Source organism: Mesoplodon bidens, assembly GCF_964165515.1.
Source record: "Mesoplodon bidens genome assembly, chromosome: 12".
Classification (NCBI taxonomy): Eukaryota; Metazoa; Chordata; class Mammalia; order Artiodactyla; family Ziphiidae; genus Mesoplodon; species Mesoplodon bidens.
In genome coordinates, this window is record NC_138168.1 from 3426503 (window position 1) to 3448601 (window position 22099).

The 22099-nt window shown below is 37.0% G+C and overlaps 1 protein-coding gene across 14 annotated transcripts in view; it reads left to right on the plus strand.

Annotated features, from left to right (window-relative positions):
• SNAP91 (synaptosome associated protein 91) overlaps positions 1-22099 on the plus strand; it is a 154589-nt gene that overhangs the window by 87057 nt on the left and 45433 nt on the right. For all 14 annotated transcript variants that reach the window (XM_081251289.1, XM_081251295.1, XM_081251297.1 and 11 more), the window contains 2 exons: positions 6796-6905; positions 9310-9428. In XM_081251289.1, the coding sequence (XP_081107415.1) occupies positions 6796-6905; positions 9310-9428 (229 nt within the window). The remainder of the gene's footprint in view (positions 1-6795; positions 6906-9309; positions 9429-22099) is intronic.

Consider the following 22099-nt stretch of genomic DNA (forward strand, 5'->3'; position numbering starts at 1 on the left):
AAATACTAGCAAGTGGAATCCAACAGCACATTAAAAGGAATCATACACCATGATCAAGTGGGACTTATCCCAGGGATGCAAGCATTCTTCAATATATGTAAATCAATCAATGTGAAACACCACATTAACAAATTAAGGAATAAAAACCATATGATCATATCAATAGATGCAGAAGAAGCTTTTGACAAAATTCAACACCCATTTATGATTTAAAAAAAAAAACTCTCCAGAAAATGGGCATAGGGGAACCTACCTCAACATAATAAAGGCCATATATGACAAACCCACAGCAAGCATCATACTCAATGGTGAAAAACTGAAAGCATTTCCAATAAGATTAGGAACACGACAAGGCTGTCCACTCTCGCCACTTTATTCAACAAAATAATGCCCAGAGATAAACCCACACACCTATGGTCGACTAATCTATGACAAAGGAGGCAAGGATATACAATGGAGAAAAGACAGTCTCTTCAATAAGTGGTGCTGGGAAAACTGGAGAGCTACACATAAAAAACTGAAATTAGAACACTCCCTAACACGATACACAAAAATAAACTCCAAATGGATTAAAGACTTAAATGTAAGACCAGACACTATAAAACTCTTGAGGAAAATATAGGAAAAACATTCTTTGAGATAAACCACAGCAGGATCTTTTTTGACCCACCTCCCAGAGGAACAGAAATAAAAGCAAAACTAAACAAATGGGACTTAATTAAACTTAAAAGCCTTTGCACAGCAAAGGAAACCGTAAACAAGACAAAAAGACAACCCCCAGAATGGGAGAAAATATATGCAAATGAAACAACAGACAAAGGATTAATCTCCAAAATATACAAATAGCACATGGAGCTCAATATCAAACAAACAAACAATCCAGTTAAAAAAATGGGTGGAAGTACACCATGATCAAGTGGGGTTTATCCCAGGAATGCAAGGATTCTTCAATATACGCAAATCAATCAGTGTAATAAACCATATTAACAAATTGAAGGAGAAAAACCATATGATCATCTCAATAGATGCAGAGAAAGCTTTCAACAAAATTCAACACCCATTTATGATAAAAAACCCTCCAGAAAGTAGGCATAGAGGGAACTTACCTCAACATTATAAAGGCCATATATGACAAACCCACAGCCAACATTGTCCTCAATGGTGAAAAACTGAAACCATTTCCACTAAGATCAGGAACAAGACAAGGTTGCCCACTCTCACCACGATTATTCAACATAGTTTTGGAAGTTTTAGCCACAGCAGTCAGAGAAGAAAAAGAAATAAAAGGAATCCAAATAGGAAAAGAAGAAGTAAAGCTGTCACTGTTTGCAGATGACATGATACTATACATAGAGAATCCTAAAGAAGATACCAGAAAACTACAAGAGCTAATCAATAAATTTGATAAAGTAGCAGGATACAAAATTAATGTGCAGAAATCTCTTGCATTCCTATACACTAATGATGAAAAATCTGAAAGTGAAATCAAGAAAACACTCCCATTTACCATTGCAACAAAAAGAATAAAATATCTAGGAATAAACCTACCTAAGGAGGCAAAAGACCTGTATGCAGAAAATTATAAGACACTGATGAAAGAAATTAAAGATAATACAGATAGATGGAGAGATATACTGTGTTCTTGGCTTGGAAGAATCAACATTGTGAAAATGACTATACTACCTAAAGCAATCTACAGATTCAATGAAATCCCTATCAAACTACCACTGGCATTTTTCACAGAAGTAGAACAAAAAATTTCACAATTTGTATGGAAACACAAAGGACCCTGAATAGCCAAAGCAATCTTGAGAAAGAAAAACAGAGCTGGAGGAATCAGCCTCCCTGACTTCAGAGTATAATACAAAGCTACAGTAATCAAGACAGTATGGTAGTGGCACAAAAACAGAAATATAGATAAATGGAACAGGGTAGAAAGCCCAGAGATAAATCCATGCACATATGGTCACCTTATCTTTGATAAAAGAGGCAAGAATATACAGTGGAGAAAAGACAGCCTCTTCAATAAGTGGTGCTGGGAAAACTGGACAGCTACATGTAAAAGAATGAAATTAGAACACTCCCTAACACCGTACACAAAAATAAGCTCAAAATGGATTAAAGACCTAAATTAAGGCCAGACACTATTGCACTCTTAGAGGAGAACATAGGCAGAACACTGATATAAATCACAGCAAGATCCTTTTTGACCCACCTCCTAGAGAAATGGAAATAAAACCAAAAATAAACAAATGGGACCTAATGAAACTTAAAAGCTTTTGCACAGCAAAGGAAAGCATAAACAAGATGAAAAGACAACCCTCAGAATGAGAGAAATATTTGCAAATGAAGCAACTGACGAAGGATTAATCTCCAAAATTTACAAGTAGCTCATGCAGCTCAATATCAAAAAAACAAACAACCCAATCCAAAAATGGGCAGAAGACCTAAATAGACATTTCTCCAAAGAAGATATACGGATTGCCAACAAACACATGAAAGAATGCTCAATATCATTAATCATTAGAGAAATGCAAATCAAAACTGCAATGAGATATCATCTCACACCAGTCAGAATGGCCATCATCAAAAGATCTACAAACAATAAATGCTGGAGAGGGTGTGGAGAAAAGGGTACTCTCTTGCACTCTTGGTAGGAATGTAAATTGATACAGCCACTATGGAGAACAGTGTGCAGGTTCCTTAAGAAACTAAAAATAGAACTACCATATGACCCAGCAATCCCACCACTGGACATATACCCTGAGAGAACCATAATTCAAAAAGAGTCATGTACCACAATGTTCATTGCAGCTCTATTTACAATAGCCAGGACATGGAAGCAACCTAAGTGTCCATCGACAGATGAATGGATAAAGAAGACGTGGCACATATATACAATGGAATATTACTCAGCCATAAAAAGAAATGAAATTGAGTTATTTGTAGTGAGGTGGATGGGCCTAGAGTCTGTCATACAGAGTGAAGTAAGTCAGAAAGAGAAAAACAACTATGCTAACATATATGGGATCTAAAAAAAAAAAAGGTCATGAAGAACCTAGGGGCAAGATGGGAATAAAGATGCAGACCTACTAGAGAATGGACTTGAGTACACAGGGAGGGGGAAAGGTAAGCTGGGACAAAGTGAGAGAGTGGCATGGACATATATACACTACCAAATATAAAATCGATAGCTAGTGGGAAGCCGCCACATAGCACAGGGATATCAGCTCCGTGCTTTGTGACCACCTAGAGGGGTTGGATAGGGAGGGTGGGAGGGAGGGAGACACGAGGGAAGAGATATGGAGATATATGTATATGTGTAACTGATTTACTTTGTTATAAAGCAGAAACTAACACACCATTGTAAAACAATTATACTCCAATAAAGATGTTTAAAAAAAAGAAAATGAGTGGAAGACCTAAATAGACATTTCACCAAGGAAAACATACAGTTGGCCACGAGACACATGAAAAGATACTCAACATCACAAATTATTAGAAAAATGCAAATCAGAACTACAATGAGGTATCACCTTATGCCGGTCAGAATGGCCATTTTCAAAAAATCTAGAAACAATAAATGCTGGAAAGGGTGTAGTGAAAAGGGAACCATCCTGCACTATTGGTGGGATGTCAGTTGATACAACCATTATGGAAAACAGTGTGGAGGTTCCTTAAAAAACTGAAAATAGAACTGCCATATGACCCAGCACTCCCAGTACTGGGCATATACCCTGAGAAAACCATAATTCAGAAAGAGACATGTACCACAATGTTCATTGCAGTGCTGTTTACAATAGCCAGGACATAGAAGCAACCTAAGTGTCCATTGACAGATGAATGGATAAAGAAGATGTGGCACATATATACAATAGATTATTACTCAGCCAGAAAAAGAAATGAAATTGAGTTATTTGTAGTGGGGTGGATGGACCTAGAGTCTGTCACACAGAGTGAAGTCAGAAAGAGGAAAACAAATTCCGTATGCTAACGCATATATATGGAATCTAAAAAAAAAAAAATGGTACTGATGAACCTAGTTGCAGGGCAGGAATAAAGAGGTAGACATAGAGAATGGACTTGAGGACACGGGGTGGGAGGGCGAAGCTGGGGTGAAGTGAGAGTAGCATCGACATGTATACACGACCGAATGTAGAATGGATGGCTGGTGGGAAGCAGCAGCAGAGCACAGGGAGATCAGCTCCGTGCTTTGCGGTGACCTAGGGGGTGGGATAGGGAGGGTGGGAGGGAGGCTCAAGAGGGAGGGGACGTGCGGACATGTGTATGCGTATGGATGATTTGCTTTGTTGTGCAACAGAAACTAACACAGTATTGTGAAGCAATTTTATTCCAATAAAGGTCTATTAAAAGAAAAATGAATAAAATCATTATGTCTGTGGAAAAATTCCACCATACGGCTGCTGAGTAGAGGGTGGTAAAATTCTGGAATCCTTTGAGATGGTCTGTTTCTGCATTTTCGCCAAATTGAATTTTGACCTTTTCTTCTTGTAATAACAGGATTATTTTGGTTCTGTTTTCATACCTCCCGCATCTCTTCAGAGCTTATTATTACAAGGCAGTTTTTAATGAGCCTTTGAAGACCTTCATTTCTGCATTTATATTGGTAGATTCATTGCTATCATTACGTTCTCCCTGGTGTTTCATAAACATAACTTTCTAAGGTATTTACATGTATTGGTTTATTTTTATAAATTTATTTTATTATTTTATTTTTGGCTGTGTTGGGTCTTCGTTGCTGTGCGTGGGCTTTCCTTGTTGCAGCAGGCAGGGGCTACTCTTCATTGAGGTGAGCGGGCTTCTCATTGCGGTGGCTTCTCTTGTTGCCGAGCACGGGCTCTAGGCACATGAGCTTCAGTAGTTGTGGCGCGTGGGCTTTAGTAGTTGTGGCTCATGGGCTCTAGAGCGCAGGCTCAGTAGTTGTGGCAAACCAGCCTTGTTGCTCCACGGCATGTGGGGTCTTCCTGGACCAGGGCTTGAACCCATGTCCCCTGCATCGGCAGGCGGATTCTTAACCACTGCGCCACGAGGGAAGCCCACATATATTCGTTTAAAAAAAAAAACCCACTGGGCTTCCCTCGTGGCGCAGTGGTTGAGAGTTCGCCTACCGATGCAGGGGACACAGGTTCGTGCCCCGGTCCAGGAAGATCCCACATGCCGCGGAGCGGCTGGGCCCGTGAGCCATGGCCGCTGAGCCTTCATGTCCGGAGCCTGTGCTCCACAGTGGGAGAGGCCACAGCAGTGAGAGGCCCGCGTACCGCAAAAAATAAATAAATAAAATAACCCACTAATTTATTTCAGAGTTGTCAGTGTCCACAATGGATGACATGCAAATTAATGTTAGTCCTTTCTATCCCCTTGATAATCTTTCACATTCCATTTGGAAATTTTAAATTTTTGGTGAAGAGCAAAGCTTGAGTTCACCCTTTCTGAGTGACAGCATCCATATTGCTCATGGGTTTGTCTTTCTTGAAGTGCTGAGCACTTGGCACTTGTGTATCTTTGGATTTTGACTTCCTGATTAGTTACATTCTTGGACAAACAGCTATTAAACAGATACTATTTAAGTCTGGAAACTCCTATACATTTCTTATCTCCTCAGTCCTTTTTCTTAAATTGTTCTTTTTCAAACTTCCTCTAAGTTTGGTCTACTTGCAATTAGATGTCCTGTTACAGCAGTGTCTGATGGCCCTTGCTTGACCTTGGTCTTTGTGCATTTTGCTTGCTGTTAGGTCTCGTTTCCACTTATAGAACTAAGTATTGGTGGACTGGTTTGAGATTGCTGTTAATCTTTCTCTTGTGAATACAAGCAAATTAAATATACAAATAGAATTAGGATAGTTACTAAACAAACATTTTTTTTGATATATTAGCTGACTATTAAGTCCTCTGCTTAAACCAGCCCAGGACAATAAATGTTAGGTTTTATTTCACTTTTTTAGTTTTATCTGTTTCATATTAGTGATGGGCTATCCTCAAGCTGTCAGTGACTTGAATGTTGTTTGGGAATTGTTCTCTGCCATCTGTGAACTATCTTGTAAGTTACATTTCTAGATTTTAAAGGCATCTGAGAAGACTTTACATGAAATCTGTTTAGGATGCAGAAAAGAAAATAATGGCCTTGGTTTCACAGCAGTCATTACAATTAATTTTTTTTCCATTTTTGGCAGCTAGCAAGATCCTTCCCACTAATTTAGTGTTTAGAAAATATGTTTGGCTTTGATTTTATTTTACTGTTTTATTGAAGTGTAGTTGATTTACAATGCTGTGATAGTCTCTGATGTTCAGCAAAGTGATTCACCCTTTATATATATGTATATGTGTATGTATGTGTGTGTGTATATTCTTTTACAGATTGTTTTCCATTATAAGTTATTACAAGTTACTGAATAAAGTTCCCTGTGCTATACAGTAGGACCTTGTTGTTTATCTATTTTATATATAGTAGTGCGTATCTGTTAATCGCAAACTCCTGATTTATTGTTTGGCTTTGACTGTAAATACATGCATAGAAGTCATTGCAAAGTTAGGCCAATTGTTTTTTTTCATAATTTTATATAAATTACATATAACTTTTAAAATTTGAAACATGTTTTATCCAGTATTGATTATTTGTTACTGTTCTCAACTTCAAATTTTCTTGAGTTTTTTCTCCCATGAGGAGCAACCAAAAAATTGCTGGGAATGGCATGGGTCTGAAAATTGGAGGTCTTCTTATCTTGTGTCCTGTAGATTCACATTTGACCAGAGTGTGCTTTGCATCTTCCCTTTCAGTCTTCTCCAGCCACAACTGTTACGTCGCCTAATTCTACACCAGCTAAAACTATTGACACATCCCCTCCAGTTGATTTGTTTGCAACTGCATCTGCGGCTGTACCAGTCAGGTTAGTTCATGAGAATGCAGTGAACCGTTTATTAATATTATGATCAGGTTTTCATTTTATTTTTGTGTACCAAACCCAAATGACTTCACAAAATGAAATGTAGTCCTAGTAAATGTGTGATATTTTGGGTTATTTCCAGGTACATAGACTAAGTTCTTCTATACTTCATACAGTTACTTAGGCGTGTACCTCTCAAAGTGTAAGAAAGACCTAAGCTGTGGAAATCAGCTTGTTGCTCACACATTTGGCAAAGGAAGTGGAAGAAAGATGCACACACTTCAGGTTCTTCTGAAATGGATGATATGGACAGTGTTTTCTGAAATTAGCTTCTTCTTGTGTGAAATTTAAAGGGTGTCTTAAAGTGCTAAGAAATGAGATGAAAGGAAGTGAAGTGAAATGAAATGCTTGTAGTTGCAGGCCAATTAGCTGGTGCATATGAGGAACTCAAACTCTGGTGGTAGGAAGAAACCGTCAGGATGCGCCTAATTGCTTTTTTAAAATATTTATTTATTTGGTTGCACCAGGTCTTAGTTACGGCAGGCAGGCTCCTTAGTTGCGGCTCGTGGGCTCCTTAGTTGCGGCTCCAGGAATGCTTGATTGCAGCTCCAGGGCTCCTTAGTTGTGGCATGTGAACTCTTAGTTGCGGCACGCATATGGGATCTAGTTCCCTGACCAGGGATCAAATCCAGGCCCCCTGTATTGGGAGTGTGGATTCTTATCTACTGCACCACCAGGGAAGGCCCCTTATTGCTTTCATAGTGCCTAAAGGTCAGAACAGTAGTGAGAAAGCGGGGGATGACTGTGCTTTCTGTAAAATCTCTGGGCCACCTGAATTGAAGCCCCAACTCAGAGAGGCTTCCTCAGATAATAATTTTAGGTCAACTCTTTGTTTGGTTCTTTAGCCTTGAGAGCATTCTAGTCCCATCTTGTAGTATCTGTGACTCTGATTATGAATGCCCTGTATTTGGAGATGTGAATTTTGAACTGAGCAATAAAGCCCCATAATGTATGCATGTTAACTATGCACGTTACCCTCTACTTGCTTAATTCTGCTTTCATAATCACAGGCTTGGTAAAGCCAAGTCCTTTCTGCCTCTATACTAAGATAAATTGCTTCTTATAAAAGCTTTGATTCCAGTCTTAAAAATAAATGTTTCCCTATTCTGGCTCTTAGACCAGTCATATTTATGAAATAGACATCAAAACTAGGCAAGTTTCAGGGATCTTGAAACTTTTTTTTTTAAGCAGCAGAATCCTTTTTTCCAAAAAATATTGCTCGGAAATCTAATATGTAAAAAGATAAAGATGGAATGGCTATTTATGAGGAGGAGTGGGAAACCTGGGACCCTGATGGCTTAGTACCTGGTCTGGCAGCCTTTAAGCCAGTGCTCCTTAAACCTGACTGTACAGTGAAACCCCTGGGGTTGTAGTAAAATGAAGACTCTGATGTAGTAGATACTGGTTAAGCCTGGGATTTTGCATTTCTAACAAGGTCCCAGGATGCTGCTAGTTTGGAAACCACACTTTGAGTAGCAACGCTCTAGGCTCCTCCTTGGAACTTCTGTAGATGGAGGAGCTTTGAAAAGCACAGCCCCAATTGAATAAGAGTGAAAAATACGGAATTATTTTTAGGTGAGGTCTCTTATAGGCAAACTTGATGTGTTGTAGTTTAACTTAGAAAAAAAGGTACAATAGTGATTATTCATTTTAGTATTCTTTGGTTTATAAATAAATTATTCTTTTCAAGTTAAGAATTATTTACCATACTACAAAAAAAAACACAAAAAAACTTTAGAAAATAGAGAAAAGGAAAAAAATTACCAATAATTCTCTTACCTTTAATATTTGGAGTACGTTTCCTTTTGTCACAGCCCTTATAACCAGCATTTCAGATGCTACCTAGTGGACATAACATGTTTAAAATTCCCCCTTATTTTCAGGCATTCAGATTTTCCCTTTTAATTTCTGCTCTGTGATTTGCTGAGTGACCCATTGCTTGAAGTATAATTTAACTTTGCAAGAGTTGGCAAACGATGGCCCATAGATCAAATCTAGCCCACTATCTTTTTCTGTAAATAAATTTTTACTGGAACAAAAGCGTGTTCATTTGCTTACGTACTGCCTATGTCTTATTTCACTCTGCACTGGCAGAGTCGAATAGCGATAGAGACTGTCTGGCTCGCAAACCTAAAATTTTTAGTATCTGGCCCTTTACAAAAGTTGTTTGCCAACTCTCAGTATAGAGGAACATATGCTTTACTGCTGTACTTTACAAAATATTATTCTCTTACTGAATTTAAAATAGCCAAAATCTGTGATGTTTTCTGCATAAGTCTTTATTTAAAAAGCATCTTTACATTTTAAAATTTCAAAATCTGATTTTAAAATCATATTTTCCTTTCAGCGCTTCTAAACCATCTAGTGATCTCCTGGACCTGCAGCCAGACTTCTCCTCTGCAGGGGCAGCAGCAGCCGCGACACCAGCACCACCACCACCTTCAGGAGGCGCCACTGCGTGGGGGGGTGAGTGAAACCAGGCAACCATGCCATTTTTCTATTTAGTTGTTTTTATTCAGGCTATAATTGTTATGCTTACCTTCTGATTATCCAAAATGGTGCTAGAAACTCGGGGAGAAAATGTTAAGAATGGCGTTGATTGATTGATTGAAATATATATTGAGAGAGTGAGACAAAGACAGAAAAAATACACATAATACAGTTAAAATATTCAAGTAATCATACAGTTTTTTAGTTTAAAAGCTGGAACAATGGGAGTATTTTTACTTCGCTGTTCTCAAATTCTGATTATTTTTAGTAACTGCTCCCTATAGATGCAGGCCTTAGAAGATTGGGTGTTCCCATGAACTTATGAGATTACTCAGAGGCAGCATTTCGAATTTGGTTTGTTCAGATATGGTCTCCTTCATGGATTCCTTTAGACCTTAACTGGTTTTATTCACATTGTATTTGACTTCATGCAGTTGAAATCTGGGATAGATTCTTCTTGGTACCAGAAAATATCCGTACTAAACTAATTAAGAGGGATCACACCTAAGTGCTTGATTTCCATTTTATTCATGAATCTTGGGGAAAAAAATTAAGCTTTTATATGTTTTTAATTAAACATATTTAATACCAATATAAAAATTAAGTCAATTACTGCTTAATTCTCAAAGCTTCACAGAGTTGGTGTTAAATAACTTACTCTACTACATCAAACTATCAAAATAAAAAATTGTTTAAGTTTGAAAATGGCTCGTAGGAACAACACAGAGGGAAACAACACAGAGGGACTGACACAGGAGGTGTCCCATCATATCTCCCCATAGGAACAATACTTTGGGAGCCACCCACAGATAAAAGTGCCTTTGTGGGAGCTCTGGGATCCAGGTAAAAGGTTGCAAATCCCAAATGGAGCCCAAGACCAAGAACAGTTGATTTGAGAAGGCAAGCCTACTCCCAGGTGGGAGGCTCGCCAACACTGGTCCTGGCAACAGACCTGGAAACACTGCCATGCCCCTGTGGACTCACTGCAGTCCTGTTTGGCCATGATCCTGCCCCCAGTAATATCTGCCATGGGTCCAGGGAGGAGTGTACACACCCATGCCTTGGGTAACAGGCCTCCGGTCCTTGGTCTCAACTGTGGACCCTGAAACTGCCTGTGACCCAGCTCCAGCCTCTCTCAGTCATGGTCCAGGAGCAGTTCTGCCTGCCCAGGGATCCATCAGGAGACACATCTGTCTGTGCCCCCAGAGGCAGGCCCAGTGATGACCTTAATCCAACCTCAGATCCTGAAGCAGCCTTGTGACTAGGCTCCAGCCCCTCCCAATCTCACTCAGTGAGCAGTCCTACCCACCCAGGGACCTTGTGGGAGACACACTCATCCATGCCCCTATGGGCAGGCCTATAGATCTTGGTCCCAACTGTGGACCTTAAAGCAACCTTCTCACTTCATTTAGCCCCAGTTAGCTGCCGTCCAGGGCTAGTCTGGCCTAGCCGGAGACCCAGCAGGAGCTACACCCAAACACGTACCTGGTAACAAGCCCACCATCTCTGAACCCAACTGCACATCCTGAAGTGGACCCTTGTCCCAGCTCCAGCCCTACTAACCAAGGTCGTGAAGGCAGTCCTGTCTGCTCAGGGACCAGGAGGCAGGATCTATACCCATCCAAGCCCCTGGTAACAGGCCCACTAACATGGACACTACAGCAGACCCAGAAGCAGCCACATGACCCAGCCCCAACCCCACTCAACTGCAATCCCAGAGGCAGTATCATCAGCCCAGAGACCTGACAGGAGAAGGCCTCTACCTGCCAAAACCAGTGTTTAAAAACAGGAAGAGGTGTTTTCTCCTTCAGATGCACAGACACCAACACAGGGCTACACAGAATATGAAGAATCAGGCAAACAGACTTGACACTGCCAAAGGAAACTAATAAATCTCTAATAACTTACCCTAAAGAAATGGAGATCTATACATAGCCTGATAAGGAATTCAAAATAATTATCTTCAAGAAACTCAATGAAATACAAGAGAACACAAATAGGCAACAAAATTACATCAAGAAAACTATACATGAACAAAATAAGAAAATAGAAACCATTAAAGGGAACAAAACAGAAATTCTGAACGAAACAGAATACTATGACTGAACTGAAAAGAAAAACTCAGTAGAGAGCTTACTTGATCAGACAGAGTAAAGAATCAACAAACTCAAAGACAGAGCGTTAGAAAATAGCCAATTAAAGGAACAAAAAGAAAAAAAGTGATGCATACAGGACCTATGGGTGCCATAAAATTAATTAATGTATGCATTATGGGAGTCCCAGAAAGAGAAGAAAGTGAGAAAGAGAAGAGATATATATATAAAGAGATAATGGCTAAAAACTTCATAAATCATAGGAGGGATATGGACATTTAAATTCATGAAGTTCAAAAGTCTCCAAGCAAGATCAATCCAAAGAATATTACCTGAGACACAGTATGTAATCAGATTGTCAGAAGTCAAAGAGAAACTTTTGAAAACAACAAGAGAAAAGCACCTCCTCACATACAAGGAAACCCTGAGAAAGCTATCAGCATATTTCTCAGCAGAAACCTTGCAGGCCAGGAGTAAGTAGCATGATATATTAAAAGTCCTGAAAGGAAAAAACTGCCAACCAAGAATACTATACCTGGCAAAGTTGTTCTTCAGAAGTGAAGGTGAGAAAAAGACATTACCTGACAAACAAAATCTGAGAGAATTCATCACCACTAGACCTGTCTTACAGGAAATGCTGAAGGGATTTCTTTAAGATAAAACAAAAGGATGCTAAATAACAATGAGAAAATGTATGAAAGCACAACCCTTGAACAACGTAAGTTTGAACTGTGAGAGTCCACTTATACACAGATTTTTTTCCACTAAATATGTAATACACAACTAAACAACACATGGTTCATTGAATCTGCAGAACTGTGGATATGGAGGACCAACTGTAAATGTATAGGTGGATTTTTGACTGCATGGGAGGTTGGCTCCCGTAACCCCTTTGCTGTTCCAGGGTCAACTGTATCAAACTCACTGGTAAAGGTAAATTTATAGTCAAATTCAGAATAATACTGTAAATGTGGTAGGTAAATCAGTTTTAACCCTGGTATGAAAGTTAAAAGACAAGAGAGTTTAAAATAACTAAAGCTACAAAAATTTGCTACTACATACACAATATAAAAAGATGTAGAGTGGATAATATGTGGAGAGTAGAGAAAGGTAAAAGTGTCCAAAGCCATATACAGATACTACAAGGACATAGCTGCAAGAATCCTTCACAAAACATTAGAAAACTGAATTCAGCAGAAATTAAAAGGGTCATACACCATGATCAAGTGGGATTTATCCCTGGGATGCAAGGATGGTTCAACATATGCAAGTGATACACACCGCATTACAGAATAAAGGATAAAAATCATATAATCATCTTAATAGATGCAGAAAAAGCACTTAACAAAATTTAACAACTTTTTATGATAAAAACTCTCAACAAATTAGGTAAAGAAGGAATGTATCTCAACATAATAAAGGGCATATATGACAAGTTCACAGCTAACATGATACTTAATGATGAAAAGCTGTAACCTTTTCCTCTAAGATTAGGAACAAGACAAGGATGCCTACTCTTTCCACTTCTACTCGACATAGTACTGGAAGTCTAAACAAGAGCAGTTAGTCAAGAAAAAGAAATAAAATGCATCCAAATAGGAAAAGAAGGAATAAAATTGTCTCTGCAGATGACATAATCTTATATGTAGAAACCCAAAAGACTCCACCAAGAAACTGTTAGAACTAATAAACGAATTCAGTAAGGTTTGGGATATACAATTTTTGTACAAAAATCAACTGCATTTCTATACACTAACAACAAACTATCTGAAAAAGAAATGAAGAAAACAATCCCATTTAGAGCAGCATCAAAAAGAATAAAATACTTAGGAATAAATTTAACCAAGGAGGTGAAAAACCTGTATACTGAAAACTATAAGACATTAATGAAAGAAATTGAGGATACAAATAAATGGAAAGATATCCTGTGTTCATGTATTAGAAGAATTAATATTGTTAAAATGTCCATACTACCCAAAGTGATCTACAGATTCATTGCAATCCCTAGAAAAATTGTAATGGCATTTTCCCATTAACAGAAAAAAAATTTTGTCTTCATACAGACCACAAAAGACACCAAATAGCCAAAGAAATCTTGTGGAAGAAAAATAAGGCTGGAGGCATCAAACTTCCTGAAATCAACCTATATTTCAAAGCTATAGTAACCAAAATGGGATGGTACTGGCATGAAAACAGACACCTCAACCAACAGAACAAGGGAATAGAGAGCCCAGAAATAAACCCATGCATATTCAGTTAGCTAACCTTTGACAAGGATGCTACACAACAGGGAACAGATAGTCTCTTTAATAAATGGTGTTGGGAAAACTAGATATCTATGTGCAAAAGAATGAAATTGGAACCTTATCTTATATCATACACAAAAATTAACTCAATTGGATTAAAGACAAATACAAGATCTGAAACCATAAAACTCCTTGAAGAAAACATAGGGAAAAAACTCCTAGACATTGATCTTAGCAGTGAATTTTTTGATTTGCCACCAAAAACACAGGCAACAAAAGCAAAAATAAGCAAGTAAGACTATATTCAAACTAAAAAACTTCTACACAGCAAAGGAAACAACAAAATAAAAGTACAGCCTGTGGAATGAGAGAAAATATTTGTAAAAAAAAAAACCCAAATAACTTGATATTAAAATGGGCAAAGGACATAAATAGACATTTTCCAAACAAGATATGCAAATGGCCAACAAGTATATGAAAAGGTGTTCACTGTCATTAATCATTAGGAAGATGCAAATCAAAACCACAGAGATAGCACCCCACACTTGTTAGGATAACTGTTATCAAAAACACAAGAGATAACAAGTGTTTGGTGAGGGAGTGGAGAAAAGGGAACCATTATTCATTGTTGCTGGAGATGTAAATTGGTGCAGCCATTATGGTTTATTTTTTATTTATTTTTATTAAAAAAATTTTTTATTGGAGTATAATTGCTTTACAATGTTATGTTACTTTCTGCTATACAACATAGTGAATCAGCTATACGTATACATATATCCCCATATCCCCTCCCTCTTGAGCCTCCCTCCCACCCTCCCTATCCCACCCCTCTAGGTCATCACAAAGCATCGAGCTGATCTCCTTGTGCTATACAGCAGCTTCCCACTAACCATCCATTTTACGTTTGGTAGTGTATATATTTCAATGTTACTCTCTCATTTCATCCCTACTTCCCCTTCCCCACACCGAGTCCTCAAGTCCATTCTTTACGTCTGCATCTTTATTCCTGCCCTGCCACTAGGTTCATCAGTACCATTTTTTTAGATTCCATATATGTGCTTTAGCATATGGTATTTTTCTCTCTGACTTACTTCCCTCTGTATGACAGACTATGGGTCCATCCACCTCGTCACAAATAATTCAATTTCATTCCTTTTTATGGCTGAGTAATATTCCATTGTATGTATATACCACATTTTCTTTATCCATTCACCTGTTGATGGACATTGAGGTTGGTTCCATGTCCTGGCTATTGTAAATAGTGCTGCAATGAACATTGTGGTACATGTATCTTTTTGAATTATGGTTTTCTCAGGGTATATGCCCAGTATATGCCCAGTGGGATTGCTGGGTCATATGGTAATTCTATTTTTAGTTTTTTAAGGAATCTCCATACTGTTCTCCATAGTGGCAGTATAACCATCATGGAAAAAATATAGAGGTTCCTCAAAAAATTGAAAATAGAACTGTCACATGATTCACCAGTCTCACTTCTGGATGGATGGAGATCTGCACCCCCATGTTCATTACAGCATTATCCACAATAGCCAAGATATAAAAATAACCTAAGTGTCTGTCAACAGACAAAAGGATATAAAAAAAACGCATTGTATATATTCAATGGAATATTAATTATTTAGTCCTTTAAAAAGAAAGAAGTCCTCCTATTTGTTACAGTATGGATGAACATGAAGGACATTATGCTAAGTGAATAAACCAGGCACAGAAAGACAAATATGTATGATCTCACTTCTGTGTGAAATCTAAACTCATAGATGCAGAAAGTAGAAGAGTGGTTGCCAGGGGCTGGTGGTGGGTGACGGAGGGCAGGGCATGGAATGGGAAGACGGTCAAAGGGTACAATGGGTCAGTTGTAAGATGAATAAGTTTTGGAGATCTTATATACAGTATGGTTACCATATTTAATAATACTGTACAGTATACTTAAAATTTGCTAAGAGAGTGAATCTTAAGTATTTGCACTACAAAAATGCAGTAACTATGTGAGATGATAGATGTGTTAATTTGATTGTGGTAATCTTTTCATAATGTATATGTATATCAAATCATCACATTGTACATCTTAAATGTATATAATTTTTATATGTCACTTATACCTCCATAAACCTGAAGGGGATGGGGAGAAACAGCACTGGTAAAAGACATTAACTGGCTGATGAGGAAACCGGTAAGATGATAAAGCTGGCTCAGAGAGCGTTTTGAGGAACTGGGTATTTATAGACATTTGAAAGGAAATGTTAAAATAAGATGGCTAGGTTAAGTACAAAACTGGTTAATGTCCAGTAGAGCAGTAAAAATCATGTCTTGAGGTTATCTTTTCTCCCAGACAGAGCATCACTAGCAGACAAGAACTGTAACTCAGTATATCATTTCAGAATCAGAGTCCTTAATTAACAGTTAAATTGCAGCATCAAATGAAGATGCATTTCCACAGGTAATTAAATAATCCTTGGGTGAGTTTGGTAAACATTGGCAATATAACATCAACACTACCTGCTATAATCTCTTGGTTTTATTTCCAAGTTTTTGTGGTAACAAAATAAAAATAACTACTTGTGAAACAAATTTGCTAACTATATTTACAAGCATTTAAATATTGGTGCTTTTCCATTTAAATACTTAAAACTTCTCCTTTGTTGAAATGTTCAACTCCTAAGCCTATAGCTATCATTTTTTTAATAAAAATTTTCTTTCAACTACACTTAACTTTATTAAATTTCAATTGGTAAAGGAAAATATTTTTGTTGAAGAGATTTTATAAGGGCCTTCTGGTTTTCATGTTTTTTCATTCTGAGCTTCATCTTTCAGAAATGTTTGTTTCAGTTTACTAATAATTTTCATTGCCACAATATCTTATACAGTGTATCATGTTTTCCTATTTATTTAGGAGTGCCTCAAATCCATATCCTTAAATCAGGTTTTCTCTGTCATAAAATTCATATAAATGACTTTCATAGAACTTTTATAATTTAAATTTTAGTATTAATTATAAATTTGTAGGGTTATATAGAATTTTTTTTCAGTATTATATGAATGTGTTAACTCTGATTCTCTCAACTAATTAAATCAGTAGATTGTTCACACTGTAATTTTTAGAACTTATTAAACATTTAGTTGTTTAGTGATTAATGAATAAACAGTGAAATTGTAAACTGTCTCCTTTCACTGTATTCTCCAGCATCAAATTGAAGAGAAATTGTGTCCTTTTTGTTTGGTTGGTTTGTTTGGCACCAAAATAATAATAAATGAAAAAGAAAAACCCTTGGTGAAATCTTTTTAAATTGCATTGTAACATTTTTATTTATATTCATCTTCAAGTACTTTTTGCTAAGACATATCATATTATAAGGAATAAGTTATAATAACCAACTTTATTATAACACATTTCAGTCTTTACTTGTTAGGAATAAATAACTATTGATGATTGAAACATTGAGGTGTCAGTGGATATAGAAGAAAGCAGATTAGTGTGGTTTTAACCAGGGCTGTGCAATGTGGACCCGCAGTTTGTGCCTTGCCCAAAGGCAGGGCGAGAGGCCTGAAATCCAGCCTGCTTTCTGCTAGCCAAGCTGTGGGCTTTTTTCGTCCTTGAGGAAGAAGTGCTTTTCCTGTTCCAACCTGCTGGCCCAACGGGAGCACTTTTTTATAATTAGTACAAAACGCATTATAGTGTATCAAAATGTTGGCTTAGGACCTGATGGTTAGCATTAGTCTTTTGTCTCAACAAAATATCTACAGCTCCTTTCATAGCAGTAGAAAAGTCAGCTGGGGAGAAAAATACTAATAAGTAAATTCTCTCATTCCTAAGCAAAACAGTAAAAATTATAAGCCTTAAGAAATTCAAGTAGGGAATTTCCTGGTGGTCCAGAGGTTAGGACTCAGCACTTTCACTGCCAGGGTCTGGGTTCAGTCCCTGATCGGGGAAAATAAGATCCCACAAGCCCACGCACACGGCCAAAAAATTAAAAAATAAAATATGTATCTTATTTAAAAAAAGAAATTCAAGTAAACTAGTGAAATATGAAATTGATAAATGTTACCTTCAGTTTACATTTATCCTATAGATACCCAGTTGTATTTGAAGAGGTGCTAAATTGTTACCAATATGTTTTGGCTCATTTGACTAAGCAAAAAATTAAATACATAAAACCACTTTCTCAGTCTTGTTTGATAAGATCACTTCACTATTATTGTAGCTTATTTGAATTTTGTGTAACTAGATGGTAAAATGCAAACTCTTTAGACCTATTTGGATGTTCTTATCTGACCATAGTGGTAGTAAGAGGATTTCATTTTCCAATGACTGTGGCCACATCAGTTGTTTACAGATTTCTCTTGGGGCTTCTGGGTATGGATGAATATTGCCATTTTAGGGGACATATTGTAAAGGATAGTATTTCTTGTCATTGGTGTAAACCAAATTTTAGCAAATTCATATTTTAGTAAATTTAATTTAAATAGTGCATATTCCATGTGGCATTCTGCCAGCCAGTAATTAACCTGGAAGAATAGAGTGCTTTTAAAATCCCTACCTTTCTCCCCATAAAAGGGAGAGTGTTTTTTTCCTTCAAAATAAATTCACCTCTCTGCACAAATGAGTGTGTGTTTGTTGTATTTCTATGCATCTTAGAAATGGAAAATGCGTAATTTTTTATTGCAAGTGCTTGAAGTGAAATTTCTACTTTTTGAGAAATACAGAATTACTGCTAGGGTTTACTTAGAGTTAATAGACTTAATAGAAGTTAATTTACACATGCTGGAACGCTCATCAATATTATGTGATCACATGACTTTAATAGTTTCCATGAGAAATATTAGCTACAGTACAAGCAGTTTTTGTGACCCATATTACCATTTGCTTGTTAATTAGATGTGAGGGGGCACATCTGCAGGCTGTCTTCAAACACATTCATGTGTACACACACACACACACACACACACACACACACATGCTCTCTCTGAAAGATTTATAGAAGCTTTGAAATTCACAGTCCTATAATGAAAAATTATTATTTAACTTAAATGTTAGTTATTGCTGTTTTTTATTGAAGTATAATTGACATGCAACATTATATTAGTTTCAGGTGTACAACATAGTGATTCAACATTTATACACATTGTGAAATGATCACCACAGTAAGGCTAGTTCCCATCTGAGCTAGTGCTATTATTAACTTTTATTATCGAGCATTTGATATGTTCTTGGTATGGGCGAGCACTTAAATATATTAACACATTTAATCTTCATAAAAACATGAAAAGTTCAGCTCCATCTCACTGCACAATATAGATTTCCTTGTTAATTTAGTTGTAGCTCTGTTTCCTTGGTTACAGGGAATATTTTCTAGCAATTTCTATAATACTAACAACTCTGATTATGTACTACTTGCAAATGGATTGAACTCTTACGCTGAAGTTGGGTTTTGTTGTGTAGTTTAATCCTCTATAAAAGGTAGCAGTTTTGAGAATATTTAATAACCATCCTCATCATCTTGTAATAGGGACTTGCTTTTATAGTAGAGAAAATTTTGCATAAAACAAGGAATGTATAACATAAATTATATTTCATCCAGAAAACTAAGATTTTGGAGACTAACACCCGGGGTTTCCAAGAGTGGAAAAAATTTTCAACATCAGTTATCCACCAATATGCTTAATCATTGTACATTTTCCTAGGAAATTTTACTTTCCATCTTCCATCATATCATTCTCATCACCCACCATCTGAACAAAACACTAGTTAAGAGCAAGGAACTAATATTTTAATCTTTCATACTTCTTTTTAAAATCTTTTTAACTCTCTCTCCTTCTAGTACACATAAACAGTCTTCTCCTTTCTCACTTACCAAGTGTATGAAATAAATTACCCATCCCCTGTGATAGACAGTGGGAGGTCTGGAAGCTGTTAAATTACATGGCTCTTAGCTCTTCTGCTAAGTCACACTGCAGCTTGAAGTAGCCATTGATAAGGGCAGGGGTAGAGAGAGCCCTACCAATGCCAGGAGAAGAGAGAATCCAAGTCTCTCTGGCTTCTGATGACCCACTTTGGTTTCTAATTAATATTTTTATTTATTTATTTTATTTTATTTTTTAACATCTTTATTGGAGTATAATTGCTTTCCAATGGTGTGTTAGTTTCTGCTTCATAACAAAGTGAATCAGTTATACATATACATATGTTCCCATATCTCTTAGGACATAGGACTGTAGAGTAACAGTTGTATTGGGCCAGGTTCGGTTGGCTTGAGGAATGATTGGAAGGACCTTCTACTTCTCAGGATTTGGGACCTGGACACCTAACAGCAGAAAATACCCTAGCCCTACGTCAGCTATTCACTAGGCGTACATTCTAAAATTTAAAAACTATTGCTAATGTCAAGAACTCTATGTGCTATAATTTTCTAATGTTGCTATGAAATACATAAGATTTAGTTTTAGGAAGAGCCTTGATTATCTTAGTGGATCTGTAGAGTGCTTTACCTAATATTTATTGAGTTCACAAATTGCATAGTTAAATTAATGTGATAAATTTTTCTTCCAGTTTTGTTGAGACATAATTGATGTACAACACTGTAAGTTTAAGGTGTCCAGCATAATGATTTGACTTACATACATCATGAAATGATGACCACAATAAGTTTAGTGAACATCCATCATTTCATAGAGATACAAGATTAAAAGAATAGAAAAAATTTTTCCTTGTGATGAGAACTCTTAGGATTTACTCTCTTAATGACTTTCATATATAGCATATATAGCATGGTGCTGATTATGTTTATGATGTTGTATGTTATAGCCCTAGTACTTTTTTATCTTATAACTGGAAGTTGGTATGTTTTCACTGCCTTCATCAAACTCCTTCATTCTTCCCCTGCCTCTGATAACCACAAATCTGATCTCTGTTTCTATGCATTTGTCTGTTTGTTTGTTGTTTTGAACTATAATTGACCTACAACACTGTTAGTTCCCATTACACAACATAGTGATTCAGTATTTCTATACACTTCAAAATCATCACCGCCATAAGTCTAGTTACAATGCATCACCATACAAAGATAGTACCTATTAATGACTGTATTCCCCACAATACATTTCATCCCCATGACTCATTTATTTTGCAACTGGAAGTTTATACCTCTTAATCTCCCTCACCTATTTCTCTCCTACCTCCCAACCCCTCCCCTCTGGCAACCACCTGTTTGTTCCCCAAATCTGTGATTCTGCTTCTGTTTTGTTGTGTTTATTCATTTGGTTTGTTTTGTAGATTCCACATATAAGTGAAATCATACAGTATTTGTCTTTCTCTGACTTATTTCACTTAGCATAATCCTCTCTAGGTCCATTCACATTGTTGCAAATGGCCAATATGGATAAGTAATATTCCATTATCTATATGTAGACACACACCACATCTTCTTTATTCATCTAGTGATGGGCACTTAGGTTGCTTCCACAACTTAGCTATTATAAATAATGCTACAGTGAACATAGGGGTGCATGTATCTTTTCTAATTAGTGTTCTGATTTTCTTTGGATAAATACCCATGAGTGGAATTGCTAGATCACATGGTAGTTCTATTTTTAATTTTTTGAGGAATCTGTATACTGTTTTCCATAGTGGCTGCACCAGTTTACATTCCCACCAACAGTGCATGAGGGTTCCCTTTTCATCACATTCTCACCAACACTTGTTATTCATTGTCTTTTTGATAATAGCCAGTCTAGCAGGTGTGAGGTGATATCTCACTGCGGTTTTGATTTCAGTTTCCCTGATGATTAGTGATGTTGTGCATCCTTTCATGCGTCTGATAGCTATCTTGTATGTCTTCTTTGGAAAATGTCTACTCAGGTCCTTTGCCCATTTTTTAATCAGGTTGTTTGCTTTTTTGTTGTTGAGTTGTATGAGTTATTTGTGTATTTTAGATATTAACCCCTTGTTTGGATATATCATTTTCAAATATCTTCTCCCATTCGGTAGGTGGCCTTTTCATTTTATTGATCATTTCCTTCACTGTGCAAAAGCTTTCTAGTTTGATGTAGTCCCATTTGTTTGTTTTTGCTTTTGATTCCCTTGCCTGAGGAGACATAGTCAGAAGAATATTACTAAGACCAATATCAAAGAGTGTACTGCCTATGTTTTCTTCGAGAAGTTTTATGGTTTCAGGTCTTGCATTTAAGTCTTTACTCCATTTTTAACTTATTCTCATACATGGTGTGGGACAGTAGTCCAGTTTGATTCTTCTGCCTGCAGCTCTCCAGTTTTCCTAACATCATTTATTGAAGAGGC